We start from the raw sequence: 16,766 nt of genomic DNA, 5'->3' as shown, positions 1-16,766 counted from the left end.
GCTGGATAGGCTTGCATTTGATTATAAAGCTCAACTTGCTGTCATGCCTTGTCATGACAATGTATCTCAGATGAACTGTATGAAGCACTTTGTTTTTCAAAGTCTGTTCCATGCCTCCTGCTTGAGCTTCTATGTATGAGTTGGGTGATGAGCTTCTAGCTTGTGTTCATAGGGTTAGTCACCTCACTGCATTAAAGCTCTCAATTTGTGGGAAGGGGAAAGGGCACAGTAAAAATGAAGGGGTCACCTAGTAAAGGTATTTGTGCCTCCGACTCAGAACACCCTGTACTTGTAAGGTCGCAGTCATATGAAATAGGAGCAGGACTAGGCCATTTGGCCCTTTTGAGCCTGCTCCCCCATCAATAAAACCATGGCTGATCTAAATGTGACCCCCAACTCCACATTTCCCACATTACAGCATGACCCTTGACTTCTTTGTCTGTCAGAATTTGGTCGACCTTAGTTTGATTATATATATTCAATAAGCCAGACCCCACTGCTCGTGGGAGTAGAGAATTCTAAAGATGAATGAGTTTCTTAGAGAAGACTTTCTTCATTATTTCAATCTGAAAAGGGAGACCCCTTATTTCAAAACAGTGTTCAACGCATTTAGATAAGTACTTGAATAAGAAAGGCTTGGAGGCATTTGGGCCAAGTGCAGGCAGGTGGGACTTGTTTAGTTTGGGTTTACAGTCAGCATGGACTCGTTGGACTGAAGGGTCTGTTTCCATGCTGTATGACTCTAAGCCCATGGACTAGTATTAGAAGAGGAGGTTGACACTACAGATTTACCCAGAGAAAACCCTGGAAGAACCAGGTTCCATCTATGAGTATCACCTATAACATTCTGCACTGTCTGACATATCTTCTAAGTGAAGGTAATGAATTAATTGGAATTGGTGATTGCTTTTGCAATTCTTTCAGATGCATGATCTTTTCTGAGCAGCAAGTCATGTTACCTGCCAATCCTTTTCTCTATTGGCGTGTATTCGGGCTGCGCTGCCCACAAATGGCTCCGAATAATTAATTCCTTACTTCCATGCTGAAAGGAAAATGTTCCTGTCCCTGACATGGCCAAGACAAATAAATTGGCTCATGGAGAGATTCGATGCTGGTGGATGCACTACAAAGGAAGTGTCTCGGGGTGCATGGAGAGGAAACAAACTCTTTGCCGCTCTTGGAGATCATGAGGGCTCTGGACAGAGTAGATGGGGAGCAACTCTTCCTATTGGGAGTGGGGCCCAGAATTTAAGATGATTTGCCGAATAACTAGAAGTAACAGAAGGAGAAACTTTTTACAATATGAATAATTAGGATCTGGAGATCTTTCTTTATTCATTCTTGGGATGAGGGCATCGCTGGCCAGTAAGCATTTATTGCCAATCCCTGATTGCCCAGAGGGCAGTTCAGAGGCACCCAGAGGTCTGGAGACACATGTAAGGACGATAGTTTCCTTCCCTAACGGGTTTTTATGGATTCATGGTCATCATTAGACTCTTAATTCCAGATACTTATTGAATTTAAATTCTGCCATCTGCCGTGGCGGGATTCGAACCCATGTTCCCAGAACATTACCTGGTCCTCTGGATTAACAGTCCAGCGATAATACCACAAGGCCATCGCCTCCCCTAAGATGGAGGCAAATTCAGTCAAGGCTTTCAAAGGAGAATTGAAGAATTATCTGAATATAAGAAGTTTGCAGAGCTACTGAGGAAATTTAGCGGGGAGTGGGGCTAGCTAATTTGCACTTGCAGAGGGTCAAGGTGATTTGACGGGCTGAATGGCCTTCTCTGTGTTGAAATTGTCCTTTGATTCTGTACTTTGATTCCATTGAATTTGATTTGTTCTGATTCCGATCTTTCCTTGCTATCCCAGTGTTACAAAAGTTTAGCTTTACGTTCGTTCCCAAGCCGGCTTCTCCCAGCCAGGATAATTGATTCTGTTTTGGTGTCTCCTTCTCTTTCAGACGTTGCTGTGATGATTCAATAAATATAACTTCCTGTCATGACCTGCTCATTTTAAATTTGCTTCACATAATCTGTGCTTTTGTACAGGGAACCTTTTCACAAACTCCTCGTGCAAGGACTTATCAAGGGGAAAACTTTTCGTTTACCATCAAGTGGCCAATATCTAAAGAAAGAGGAAATAAATTTTGATGGTGAGTGACCACTGGAATTACTTGAGAAATGAATAAGGAAGGACGTTAGTGACCATTACATGTATGGATTAATGATTCCAGTCAGAATCTAGACTGAAATCTGGATTGTTAGGTCTTTTTGTTATTTTTCTGTCTGGTTCTCTAACGTCCTTCTTGAGAAAGGCAATCTGCAACCCTTACCTGTTGGTTGATTTATAACTGCTCCCTGGGAATTTAGGGATGAGCAATATATGCTGGCTTAGCCAGAGATAATCACATTCCATGAAAGAGTAAGCTGCAGATCTGGTTTTAACAATAGAACCAAGTTTATTAAGCAAACCAAAGAAGATCAAATTGAATAAACCAAGAGCAATTCAATTGTGAAGTTCGGGCCACTGTTTAAAAATTAGGGATCTCTCAATTTAGCACTCTGTGGACAGATATCTTCCTAGAGCGTCATAGGCCTCTCTTCCCTAGAGAGCAATAGAGGCTGAACAAGAAAATTACACCACAGGAACGGGCCCTTCGGCCCTCTAAGCCTGTGCTGATCCAGATCCTCTATCTAAACCTGTCGCCTATTTTCCAAGGATCTGTATCCCTCTGCTCCCTGCTTATTTATGTATCTGTCTAGATACGTCTTAAATGGCACTATTGTGCCTGCCTCTACCGCCCCAGTGGCAACGCATTCCAGGCGCCCAACATGCTCTGTGTAAAGAACTTGCCACGCCTATCTCCCTTAAACTTTTCTCCTCTCACTTTGAACTCATGACCCTGAGTAACTGGATCTCCCACTCTGGGGGGAAAAAGCTTCTTGCTACCCACCCTGTCTATACCCCTCATGATTTTACAGACCTCAATCAGGTCCCCCGTCAACATCTGTCTTTCTAATGTAAATAATCCTAATCTACTCAACCTCTCTTCATAGCTAGCGCCCTCCATACCAGGCAACATCCTGGTGAACCTCCTCTGCACCCTCTCCAAAGCATCCACATCCTTTTGGTAATGTGGCGACCAGAGCTGGATGCAGTATTCCAAATGTGATCGAACCAAAGTCCTGTATGACTGTAACATGACCTGCCAACTCTTGTACTCAAGAGTTGGCAGGTCATGTCTGGTGATTGAAAGCATGCCGTATGCCGCCTTGACCACTCTGTTGACCTGCGTTGCCACCTTCAGGGTACAATGGACCTGAACACCCAGATTTCTCTGTGCATCAATATTCCCCAGGGCTTTCCATTTACCGTATAGTTCGCTCTTATTTAATATTATAAGAGACGGTTGATAAATACTTGAAGGGGGCCTAAGGATATTGGTGGGGGTGTATAGGCAGGGAAGTGGAGCTGTGACCAAAATCTGATCAGCCATTATTAGTGCACAGTGTGTGATAGGACAGTAATAGATTGAGGGGCGCAGGTTATTTTTTTTCTGCATTCCCAGAATGCATTAGCCAGGCCGTGTACCCTGGTCTTCTGTTCTTGGATTGGGTCTCTGGGTTTTTCAGACCAGTTTTATTTTGTTAGTTGCAGATGTTTCAAATCAAGAGGCAGCCTGTTTCCAGGACTTTGTTGAATGTCAGACTCTGATTCCCAATTTCCTTATTTGAATAGAAGCAAATTAACACGTACATTAAGATAAAAAACAAGAATTGAGTAAGGCCATTCGTCCCTTTCAGCCCAATCCAGCATTCAACAGGATCATCCTTTAACCTACTTTCACTTCCTTGTACTTTCCTCCCGCCCTTAATTCTCTTACTGCCAAAGAGGGGGAAAGATGTATCAACCTTTTTATGATTTGATTAATAGCTGAGCAGCTGTCTGAGTCAGAGAATTCCAAAGATTCACAATTTTTGAGTCATAGAGATTGTCAGCTCTGAAAAAGACCCTTTGGCCCTTTGAATCTGTGCTGGTCAAAAACAGCCACCTAACTATTCTAATCCTATAGCCTTGTATCCCTTGGCATCACGAATGCACATCTAAATACTTCCTAAATGTTATGAGGGTTTCTGCCTCTACCATCCCTAACAAGCAGTGAGTCCCAGATTCCCACGACACTCTGGTTGAAAACATTTCCTTACATTCTACCTTCTGGCCCTTACTTTAAATCTGTACGACCAGTCAGTGATCCCTCAAATGCTTAGGGAGTGAAGATCTTTCCACCTTTGAGTAAAGAAATATCTTCTTATTCAATCTTAAATGCCTGACCCCTTTAATTCTCAGGCCATTCCTATATTTTAGATTTCCCAGCCAGTTATATCGCATGTTTTGAACAGCAGCAATTGCAAGTTTTCGATACTTTAAAACAAAAATTAGAACATTCTTCGCTTTTTGTATGCGAGTTTTCTGTAAGTATTTTGATTCCAGTTCAGAAACAAAGGTCCCCTGTGGCAGGGTTAATTCTTCTTCCCAGTGAATGGATTTGATCTGTTTTACTATTATGAAGGTGGCATTGTTTTGTGCAGCTGATCACAAACAGTTAGAGATTCAATGTCAAGCAAGTAAATTTATTAACTTTTCTTTTGCTGTTGTTTTTTCCTTTCCACTCCAGGTCCTGACCCTCTCCACGCTGGCACTTCCGAAAAACTGGAAATCACTTGGGAAAAAATGAGCAAATCCAAACACAATGGCATCGACCCAGCAGAGATGATCCAGAAGTACGGGATTGACACAGTGCGCCTGTACATCCTGTATGCAGCCCCTCCTCAGCAGGATATTCTGTGGGACATTAAAAGTAAGAGACTGATGCCCTCTAGCAACAACACTTTGCACAGTGGCACCTTTTCAACAAAACCGGGTCTAAAAGTCACCATAGTCCAACGGGACCGTCAGGAAAAATGATCTTTAGGGAAAAGCGACAGGCGGTGGTTTAACCTGAGAAGTCATTGGGCCTCAGGTGAGCGGAGAGTTTCTGAGGGAGAGTCCTTCACAGTAGCCTCGGCCATTGTAGGAACTGAACCTACACTGTTAGCATCACTGCATAGCAAACCAGCTGTCCAACCGACTCATTTAATTAAAAAAAACATAGTTGCAGCAGCATTATGACAACATAGGAGATCATTCCTGAGCTCAAAGAGACCGAGTTGTGGAAACAAATACTCTTTCATTTCCCTTTCCCTCTAATCCCTGTTCTTAGTTATTTTATCGTTGTTTGCTGTGGTGGTAATAGTGGGTTGGATTTTAATGGGGTGATTTGAATTGAAGTCAGTATTTTTGATAGGCGGCTGTTGTCCGTGCCTACCCCAGATACAAAACCGAGTTGTTGTCTTCTGAGGACAATGGCAAAAAGTGATGCTGACAGGGTCTAACACAACTTCACTTCCATCTGAGAGTTGGCTATTCTCCCTGAGCATAGTGATGACTGATTTTTTCTTTTCCTTTTTAATATTCTCTTATGTCAGGGGTTGGAGTTAAACTGACAGGCCCAGGGCCACTGCTGGTCCATCGTGCCCCTGGTCCCAGTGTAGTGGGGATTGTCAGAACTCATTATTAAACCATGATGTACCCCCTCCCTCAGCCCTGGGTCCTCGCTCAGGGAATGTGGGTATCTCTGGCTGGCCCAATGTTTATTCTCCATCCCTAATATGCCTGTAAAAGATAGTGGTGAGCTGCTGTCTTAAAACGCTGCTGCCCTCAGGGTGTAGGAACACCCACAGTGCTGTTAGGAAATAATTTTCCAGGACTTTGACCAGTCAATCAAGATGATGCCCCTTAGGGCAGAAAACGAGATGGCAGATTTTTAAATAAACTTCCACCCTATAGTAGGAAAGCAAATTGTTGGGTTTCATTGGAACTCATTGCATTCTTAGAAAATGAGATTAAAATACATTCTTTAAGAAGTGTCTACTTAAGGCACACCCCCCTTTCAACGTTAACACTTGGACTACAAGCTGTCACTCAGTAATCAAGCCAAAATGTCTTCGGTCTACTTGATGGTAGGTTTCAATGTGATATAAGTTAAGACAGTCGCAAATGAGTTAAAAATGCTCATTAGATAAAGCCTCCACAATTAACACAAAATCTCCAATCATCCCTGGTGGCTTGGCACATGTTGAAAGCTGAATACATTGCACAGGGATGTTGACCAAGTCTGGTAAAAGCATATTTCTGGAGCACTGTAGCAAAGGCTTCTTTCTGCAGATGTCCATGTTGTGTGTGATGGTAGGAACCTTTATTGACGCTGAAGTCTGAATTGGGCAAGTGTTCTATACTTGCTTGGTAATGTCATTCAGTTCAAGCGCACAAATTGACCCCCTCCCCCAAAAAACACTCCAAATCAAAGTCAGGTGAGGAATCACTCTGTTCAAGGGCAGTTAGGGGGTTTGAGTAACCAATGTTGGCCTCACCAGCAAGAGCCACATCCTGTGAAAGACTTAACTAAAAAAGAAAGCCTTTCCTTTTTTGATCCAGCGGATGCCATTCCTGGAGTGCTGAGGTGGCAGGTCCGCCTGTGGGCCCTGGTTACAAAGCTGGTTGACATGCGGAATTCGGGAGTGACACCTAGCCCTGACCTGCTGAACAAAAAGGAGAAAGGTGAAGCCAAGAAAATATGGCAGATCAAAAACAGCACAGTATCACAGGTAATTGTCTCCCTGTTCGTCTATCTTGCTGGATGCATAGCTACCCTTTTTTGCGTGTCTGCATTTAGGACCTGGAGCAGTTAGGGTCTATCAATGTGTCTCACTTCACAGACGGACTCCAGTCGCTAGGAACACAGGAGTAGGGTGGGAGGCCATTCGGTCCTTTAAGCCTGCTCAGCCTTCAAGCATGATCATGACTGATTTGGATATGGCGTCAATTCTACACTCCTATCTGCCCCTTCCCCATCCCATGGCCCCTGACTCCTTTGTGTACCAAAGAACTATCCAACTCAGAATTCCTTCTTTCCCTCTTCAAGAGAAACCACTCTCTTTAAAAATTGATATTTCCAATTCAATTGATGTGGATGAATTATTTTCACATTCTTAAAGAGTGGGAAATCATTAACAGAAAACAGCTGTAAAATGCCCCAAAATCCCAATCCCCACCATCATCATCATGATCGTCATTCTCCAGCCCAACAAAATAAAACTGATTGCCAACTCCAGCAGTCCAAGCTTAGTCTTATCAATGTTATTCAGCCCTGACCAGTGACTGTGTAGTAATGCAGCACAAGTGTGTGTGGTGTGGAGTGTGTGTGTGTTTGCATGCTGTCTGTAATCTGCCATGGGTGAAAAGAGGGGCAAGTGTCTGAGATGACCTGCTTTTGAACAGGTGAGAGGGACTGAGTCATACCTCCTAACAGGTACATCTGTCAAGCTGCAAACAAGAAAATCACAGACATGGCATTAACAATCTTAACCTGCCAAGATCAGGGCACTTTATTTAGGTGTGCATTGTGACAAATGTATTTAATAAACAGTCCTTGCCCTTTCTTTAGGACTAGGAATTTAACAGAACAACCTGTCGCAAGGCCCGAGACGAATAGTGTAGATGTGTTCAGGGCGACGCTAATTAAAATGTGATGGAAAAGGAATGATGGATATTCTCGTGGTGTTAGCTGAGCAGGGATGGGAGGAGGCTCAAGTGCTGGATAAAGATGAGCATTGACCTGTCGGAATGAATAGTCCATTATGTGCTGTAAATGCTATGATAATATCATTCCAAATCCGTTGGCAAGGACAGGAAATGTTCATATGTTGGCCATTTGTAAATTGGGAACTCCCCAGGGTGGAAAGAAAGCTTGAGTTTATTGAATAGCTGACACCTGTGCACCTGTAGGTGGCAATGTTAGAAGAATGGAGTGTAACTGAGGGATGTCCTAAAGATTAGTGAGTTTCCCACTGATCATTAGTGTGCTAAGCATTTTCTTTGGGAAGCAGTAGATGTGAGTGAAGTTAAATTCACTCAAACTCCATGTGGGGATGTCTGCACTGGGAACCACTTCACTTCAACTGAGTGAACAAAACAAAGCGCAACAACTCTCTCTTCCCAAACAGTTAAAGATAGATGGTTGGAGTTATTTCTTGGGCCTTGAATGGGAACGTTGGACAGCAGGGGACCACTCTGTCCCTTTCCACCACTGAGCAGAGAGATTGTATCTCTTCTCTCCATCAGCACAGAAGAGGGAGAACCCTCTTCCTTCTCTCTCGCTCTCACCCACCATACATTAGACACTGGGTGGAAATAGTGACCTGGTTTGCACTCCATTCCCTTCAACCAGGAACTCCCCTGCATTGACCCACCAAGAATGTCAGCACCCGAGATCATTCTTCCTCCCCACCTCACTTCACACCACCTTCTTGCCACCCCCCCACCCCGTTTCCATGTACAATCCCGCCTTTCTTTGACCCCTTCACCCCATCTCCGTTACCATGAGTCCCCCCACCTCCAATCCCCGCCCTCCCTTTTCTCGAGTCCTCGTCCTCCAGCCCCCCACCCCTCAGCCCCGTGTCACCTACCTCGACTCTTCCCCTGTCTCCCTTATCTTGATTTCCCCAGCTTTTCCCTATCTCACCTCTTCCATTAATCAACCCTCCCCCTCTCCTTTTCTCAACTGCATTCCCTCCTTTCCCTTGACTCGGTTCAAAATCCTGTGCATCAGTGTGGAAGGAAGCTTTACCAGCAGCATCAGAATAAATGGATCAAATTTCACCAGCTGAGAAGACCATAGTGTTAACAAGTGAACCTACGATGCCTTCTGGGACCAATTACTTACCCACTTGCTTTAATTGACGCACAGTGTGACTAAACTTACTGAAGAGAATGAGGAAAAACAACAGTTCAAAGAAAACTCCTAGTTCACATCATATGTGGAGAATATGTGGAGAGAAACTGTTCCTACCCAGGAAAGCAGGGAAAATAAGTGAACAAAGATTTAAATAACTGGAGAAAAAGTCATAGAACTGTATCATACAGAAACAGACCCGCCAGTCAAGCTCGTCCATGCTGACCAGATATCCTAAATTAACCTAGTCCCATTTGCCAGCATTTGGCCCATATCCATCTAAACCCTTCCTATTCATTTAACCATCCAGATGTCTGTTAAATGTTGTAAATACACCAGCCTCTCTCACCTCTATCAAAGGACCTTCACTGATAGAGACATGGCTGTAAGAGCTGCTGCTTTTTTTTGTTTGTTGAAGTTTTTCAGCGCTGGAGCTGATTTCCTCTTTCTCAGAGCTGTAATTATAGCTTTATAAGATGTTGCTTTGCTTTCAGAACTTTGGGGAAAAAAGCGAAAGCAGTGTGAGAAAAAATATTCGCAGTGAGTGGTTTAAGAGTGGAATGAACTGCCTGAAAGTGTGTTGGAGGCAGATCTAATTGAAGTATTCAAAAGAGAATTCAGAAATGGAATAGTGTGCAGGTTTATGGAGAGAAGGTAGGAGAAAGCCATGACGAAGTAAATTGCTCATTTGGGGAGCCTGCGCAGATGCGATGGGCCAAATGGCTTGTTGCACAGTAATAATTTTGTGATTCTGTGTTCTTGCCCCTCCCCAATGGCTAAATTTGAGCAACCGTTTTGTGATTAACTAGACTAGAAGCCTTGGGTCCATCTGAATGAATGGAGGAAATGTTTTTTATTTTTTAAATCCGCACACACACTCATATCTTCAACGTAATAACATTTTGTGCTGTTGATTGTATTTGTCCAACGTTGTCAAGTTACCGATAGCCTATTGTTTTCTGTCTGAGATGGCAGAGTCGTCTTAATCAAGGGAGAAATGGGAAAAAAAGTGGTCAGAAGGTAGACAGTGAATAAGAAAACTAAGTTAACAGTTAAGTACTGACGATAGAACATGATCAGGCTCATACATTTGGTGATCAGCTTAACCAAACAGATCAGGCAGGCGCTAATGTTAGTACATATTGTACTGGAGTTAGTTGATTTGAACTCGAATTGCATCAGGCCACCATGTCTCTCGCTGCTTTATGGAAAGGAGATTGGACTGGGATTCCAATGGATTGATTTATTTTTCATGTTTGTTCTTTAATGAGATGTGGCTGTCTTTGGCAGAGCCAGCCTTTGTTGCCCAATTCTAACTGCCCTTGAACGCAGTGACTTTTGTTTGATTATTTCAGAAGGTAATTAAAAATCAACTGCATTGCTGTGGGTCTGGAATCACATTGGCTCAGACCGGTTAAAGACGGCAGGTTTCCGTCATTAAAGGGCCTGGATGAACCAAATAGATGGATCAACCATGACTTCTCTTTCACAAGACTGTTTTAAATCTGTTTGGTTACTCTGAAGTTATCCAGGTGACCTGGCATAACTTCTTTAGTGAGAGCCTCTAACGTTTCCATATGACAAATCCAAACTAATCTGTATTTTCCTGCTTTCTGTCTCACTGCCTTTTTGCATTAGGGAGTTTACGTTTACTATCTTCCAATTTGTGAGATGCCTTTGGAGCGAAAGCCTGACATAATTTTCTTCTGAAGTTGTCAGCACTGACAGCAAAGTTTTTGGTGGGAGGGGGGGAACTCAACTGGAAGAAGTAAAAGCCAACTTCAACGAGTGAGCCATTGTCTTTTTCACACCTTCACTGAAAAATTAAAAGCAATGACTCGCTTATCAGGTCACACTTTAAACAACCTAAAACAGAAATTTCATACTATGAGTAAATGTTATAAATAGACAATTTTTTATCATATTGCTGAAAACAGGGGCACGCAGTCAAAGCTTTTTATCATATGATAAGGGACTTGCAAGAATACCATCTCGTGAAGGGAATAACAATGTACACTGCATGGGAGGGAAGTGCAGATTGTTTGTTCGGCAAATGAACTCTAATTGTCAGAGGTGTTTCCATAAGGCGTGCACCAGGGAATAGGTGTCCCCAAGCTTTTCTTGAGTTGATCTCCAGCTTTAGCTTAGCTTTGTTATAGAATCATGCAGCGCAGAAACAGACCAAGCAGTCCATGCCGACCATAATCCTGCACTAAACTATTCCCATTGCCTGCACTTGGCCCATATCCCTGCCAAACATTTCCTGTTCATGTAGAGATCTAGAAATAAAGCTAGAAAAAAGCCTGAATCTCAGGAGCAGCTGCAAGATCCATGCTACTTGCAGTCCACTATTTTAGAATGAATTGATCTTGAGTTTTAACCTGTGGGTTCAGATAAGCAACAGCTAACCTCTCGGGCTTATTTGTGTGCATAGCCCTTTGATTGGAACCCCACATGCTGCCTTACAATAATAAACTGATAGCAATTATTTGCATTCTTGTTCAGAGGGTAGAGCAGCACAAAGATTTATTCACATTTTGGAGATGTCTGCAGATTGCTTTGGGCTGGACAAATGCTGCCAACAATTGTTTTTTAATTTTGTTTCCTTTGCTTTTTAAATGTGTTTAGGTAACCGCTTACATGACAGAGGATTTCCTGCTGAATGCTGCAATCGCCCGGCTAATGGGCCTCACAAACTCTTTATCAGTAAGTGCAGTTCCTCAAATCTCTGCTAACAACAAAGTAGAAAGTTAGGGACCAACTGCACGTCAGGGAAAGGATACAGCATCTGTTAGCCAGCTTTTGTCCCTTTTTAGTTGACATCAAGGAGCAAATTACCAGAACTTCATTTCAGGTGCCAAGCAAGTTTCTGTTTATTTGTTCTCTAAAGCACCTTTTCTCTTGTTTTAGCAGAACGTATGATGCACCAGCTCATTGGTGTTACACTAAACTGTCAGAATTCTCAATGGAACCAATTTAATTTTTTAAAATGTACTTCTTAAAGCTTAACTTTGTTAACCACAGCTGCACTGTCCAGTGGGAACCAGGAGTTTTCTATAAGGAGGTAAGGAAGATCTGCAAATAGGCACAATCATAAAGTCATCAAGTTTTACAGCATGGAAAGAGGTCATCAACCACCCTTTCTACTCTGCTCGACTCGACTCCCATTTTCCAGCACTTGGAGATTCAAGTGATGATCTAAATGGTGATCTACTTTTCATGGTATCTCAAAACCTACCCAGAGTGAATTTGTACATTTGGGATCCTGCCTTGAATTCAGCTCACATCTATCTTACTGTGTATAGTTGATGAGAAAGAGATTCAAGGATTTCCACAATTCTTGATGTGGAAAAACAAAAGTTTCCAGGTTTTTTCTCTTTCTTTTTTAAATCTGGACAGTTGGGTATCTTAAAAGAGATGAGGAAGTGGTAGTGATCAGAATATGGAGGTGGGAAGAGTTGCAGGAGATGTCCTAAGTTGGCACCCTGGTGTGTGAGGGGTGCTGCCATTTCCCACATTAAATACACTTCAAGAGCTCCAGTCCAAAAGAAGAACTGAAGAAGAATTTGGGCTGGCACGGTGGTTCGGTGGTAAGTACTGCTGTTTCGCAGCTCCATAGACTGGGGTTTGATTCCACCCTTGGGCGACTGTCTGTCTGTGTGGAGTTTGCACGTTCTCCCTGTATGTGCATCGGTTTCCTCCCACTGTCCAGAGATGTGCAGTTTTAATTTGATTGGCTGTGCTAACTTGCCCATAACGTTCAGGGAAGTGTAAATTGGGTGGATTAACCATTGGAAATGCAGGGTTACAGGGATAGGGTAGGGGGGGTGGGCCTGGGTGGGATGCTGTTGGAGGGTAGGTGTGGACTCGTTGGGCCAAATGGCTTGCTTCCACACTGTAGAGATTCTATGAATAGAAATAAAAAGAATTTGCGTTTTTCTGTGTATAAATGTTACAAACAGACACCTCCTTCAATAATCGAATGTTAGGAAATAATTACCAACAGTTTGCAGCAGGATTGTGTAGCACGCAAGGCTGTTGATGAAACTGTAAATTTTATTTATCTTGCAATTCAATTATCACAGTTTATTTCACTTGGAAAAACACAAGGCAATTTACAATTTTCAGTTTTATCATCTCAGTTTACTTCTGTATGTCTTGTATCCAAATGTTTCTTCTTTTTAATTTTATTCATTTGCTGGATATGGATATTGCGGGCTTGGCCAGCATTTATGGTGTATACCCAGTTGGCCTGATGGTGTAAGTGAACTGCCTCCTTGAACTGCTTCAGTCCATATGGTGCTGGTACACTCTCAGTGCTGTAATGGAAGGAGTTCCAGGGCTGTACATTTCCATATATTTGTTTTATGTAGAATCATAGACTTTTACAGTAAAGAAGGAGGCTATTCAACCCATTCTGTCTGTAGCAACTCCAAAAGGAGCTACGCAGCTAGTCCCATTTTCCAGCCCTCTAAATTTTTAATTTTCAAATATATCCAGCTCACTTTTCAAACTATCTGTGGAATTCCCCTTCATCAATCTCCTAAGCAGCAACTCTAAATCCTAACAACTGTCTAACTAAAGAAGTTTCTCTTCATGTTACTCGTAGCCCTCTTGCTGGCAGTCCTGAAATTGTGACTCCTAATTACTGTTATACCAATGAACAGACACCGAAATCCTCCTTTACCCTGTCAACATTGTTCATAATTTTGAACACCTCAATAAGGTCACTTTTTAATCTTCTTTGCTCCAAGGAGAATAAACGTGATCTCTCTAATCTTTCCTTGTATCTAAAATCCCTCATTCCCAGTATCATTCTAGTAAATCTCCTTTGCACTGTCTCCAGGGCTTTAACATGTTAAAGGTGCCCAGAACTGAATGCAATACTTAAATTGTGGCCTGACTGATAATTTGTAGAGACATAGCATCACTTTCTAGCTTTTATACTCTGCTTCCATTTAATAAACCAAGGTGCCTTAAAAACTGTTCCAACTTGCCTGGCCATCTTCAAGGAATTGTGCCCATGAACCCAAGGTCCCTCTGTTCCTGTACTCCCCTCAAAGTTGTACGATTGAGTCTGTATTATCTGTCTGTGTTTTTTTCTATGAAAATGTATTATGTCACGATTTTCTACGTTGAAATCCACCTGCCAGGTGTCTCCCCACTTGGCCAACTTGCCAATAGTCCTCTGAAATCACTCAGCATCATCCTTATAGTTCACCATTCTCCCTAGCTTAGTATCTGCTGCAAATTTAGAGATTTAACATTCAACACCCATCTTCAAATCATTTTTATAAATCAGAAAAAGCAAGGATTCCAACACACATCCCTGAGGACCACTACTTTAAACTTGTCCACAATATGGGAAATGCCCTTCTGCACCTATCCTCTGTTTCCTGTCTTTTAGCCAGCTTCTAATGGATGGTGCCAAGGTCCCAACAATCTTGAACACTTCTAATTTGCAAACCAACTGCTGTGTGGTACCGAGTGCTGCCTGAAAGTCCAAATGTACAACACCCGCAGCATCAGCCTCATCCATTGCCTGAGTCACCTTTGTCAAAGAACTCAATTAAATTAGTCAGGCGTGACTTACCCTTGACAAAGCCATGCTGACTGTCTGGTATTAACTTATCTTTCTCGAAGCGTACATTTACCTTATCCCATATTACGGCCTCCATCAGTTTCCCCCCACTATTGATGTCAAGCTGACTGGTCTGTAGTCAGCATTTATCTTTTTCTGTTTGACCACTGGAGGAGCTGCTGGCACCATGGCAGTTTCCGATTGTATTTGTGAGAGATAATGGGAACTGCAGATGCTGGAGATTCCAAGATAATAAAATGTGAGGCTGGATGAACACAGCAGGCCAAGCAGCATCTCAGGAGCACAAAAGCTGAAGGGTCTAGGCCCGAAACGTCAGCTTTTGTGCTCCTGAGATGCTGCTTGGCCTGCTGTGTTCATCCAGCCTCACATTTTATTATCTCCGATTGTATTTGTCTTTATTTTGATTGAAATCCAGCTGTAAACTAACTGAAGGAATGAATCCCATAAATGCTCAGTTACTTAGGACGCAAGGACACTGGTTGCTGAGGAGACCATTTTGAAATTCAAAATGGAAACTTGCTCAATTGTTTCTTAAAGATCCAGTTGCTCAACTGCTTTCTCTGCACCTCATGACCCACTCCGTAAATCTCCTGGTGTGCTTCCAGTCTTTTTAAAAAGTTTCTGGAGGTCTGTTGTGAAAATGCTCAATGAGCCTGGAAGATAACGAGAGTTGAGAAGCTGCTAAGGAAGAAATTCCCTTAAGCGGTTGCCTGAGCAATTAATTGCAACATGAACCCTGTTCCCAATAATGAGAAAAATGTTGGCATCTTCTGAACTCCATCCTTTCTCACTCTTTTCTTTTCCACGTGGATTGAATAAACAAATCTATGGAAGCAGTTAACTCATTCTGAGGATTCAATCCTCTGAAAATAGCTTGAGTCTGATGAATTAAAAAAAAGTTTTGTTCAAGCAACAGTTAAAGGACCCTCATTGGTCACCTCCAAAGTATGAGGTATTCTGGTATTGAAGCTATAGCTAATCGGCAACTCATGTCTCTCTATATAAGTTGCCTCCATTTGATGGCATCTTTAACTGAATGCAGTTAGTCTCAATCCTCCTCAATATGTTTCCTTCAGTTTCTTCAGCTGGTTTCTATTAAAAGCAGTTCCCTAAAGAATGCAGTTTGCACAGCCCTTCCCCAAGGCATGAAGGTTATTCCAATCTCTCAGCTTTTCTGAGTTCCAGTTGTTAGGACTGTTTTTATGATCCTGCCAGGAATATTTCAGATTTATTTTTAAGGTCAAAGGTGTATGTGTGTGTGAACAGCTCTTACGTTGTGGAATTAGGAGTGATGTTTTTTAGTTTTGTCTTTGTTCATCTCTGGATTTCCTCAAAGCCAGGCAATTGAATTCAAAGTTCTCCTTATTCCATGATCTCGGCCTGACCTATAGTTGTGGTCTCCTCTCTCTCAGATATTCTCATTTTTCATTGTTGTTTTGATTTCAGTTCTCCTTTATTGTTATTTCATGTTAGCAGCTGCAGTTTCAGCTACTATTCTTTTTTTTTTGCCCACATTTCTCCTCCAAGGATGTTACTCAGTAGAGAAAAATATATTGGCCAACCCTAATTGCCCTGGAGCGAGCGGTGTTAAGTTCCTTTCTGAACTCCTGTAGTCCTGGTAGATAAAGGGACACTCCCAGTGCAGCTCAGGAAGGAGATCCAGGATTTTGACCCAGTGATGGTGAAGGAACAGTGATCTATTTCCTTGGAGAGTGGTGTGACCTGGAGAGACCTCACAGCCAGTGTTGTTGCTATGTGCCCGTTGTCCTTGGGCTTCTAATATTGGAGGTGGCAGGTTTTGATGGTTCAGTTAGGGCCTTGACAAGTTGCTGTCCTGTATCTTCTGGTCGTTTCAAATGGTGCCACTGTTCTGAGGTGGGGCATAAGAGCATTGTAAACGGATGTGCACCATTCAGCTCCAGGAGCCTGCTCCACCATTCAGTAAAATCCTGGCTGATCTGATTGTGGCTTTTAACTGTCTGTTCCCTATAATTCTTTGTGCTTCAAAAATCTGTCTCATTCTTGAATATATTAAATGACCAGTCTCTGCTGCTCTCTGAAATTGTTCACTTCAAGACTAAATGACACTATGATAGAAATTCCCCCTCATCTCCCATTTAAGACTGTGTAGCACCTAGATTTAGATGGAAGCCCCCTCAGAATCTTATGTTGCGGTAAGTTCACCCTTCATTCTTTTGTAATCCAATGAGAAGAGTCCCAACCTATTGCACCTTTCCTCAGAGATAGCACTTTCATTCCAGAAATCTGCCTGCATCTAATGCCGTTATATCCCTCTCTATGTTTGGAGATCAAGCTGTACAGAATACT

The 16,766-nt window shown here is 42.6% G+C and overlaps 1 protein-coding gene across 5 annotated transcripts in view; it reads left to right on the top strand.

Annotated features, from left to right (window-relative positions):
- The window catches only part of lars2 (leucyl-tRNA synthetase 2, mitochondrial), a 98,548-nt gene that overhangs the window by 50,904 nt on the left and 30,878 nt on the right, over positions 1-16,766 (top strand). For all 5 annotated transcript variants that reach the window (XM_048522582.1, XM_048522555.1, XM_048522573.1 and 2 more), the window contains 4 exons: positions 2,055-2,158; positions 4,682-4,864; positions 6,541-6,710; positions 11,465-11,542. In XM_048522582.1, the coding sequence (XP_048378539.1) occupies positions 2,055-2,158; positions 4,682-4,864; positions 6,541-6,710; positions 11,465-11,542 (535 nt within the window). The remainder of the gene's footprint in view (positions 1-2,054; positions 2,159-4,681; positions 4,865-6,540; positions 6,711-11,464; positions 11,543-16,766) is intronic.

This window comes from Stegostoma tigrinum, chromosome 2 (assembly GCF_030684315.1).
Source record: "Stegostoma tigrinum isolate sSteTig4 chromosome 2, sSteTig4.hap1, whole genome shotgun sequence".
NCBI lineage: Eukaryota > Metazoa > Chordata > Chondrichthyes > Orectolobiformes > Stegostomatidae > Stegostoma > Stegostoma tigrinum.
The sequence above is the reverse complement of the archived record's forward strand: the minus strand, read 5'-3'. Positions and strand labels throughout refer to the sequence as shown.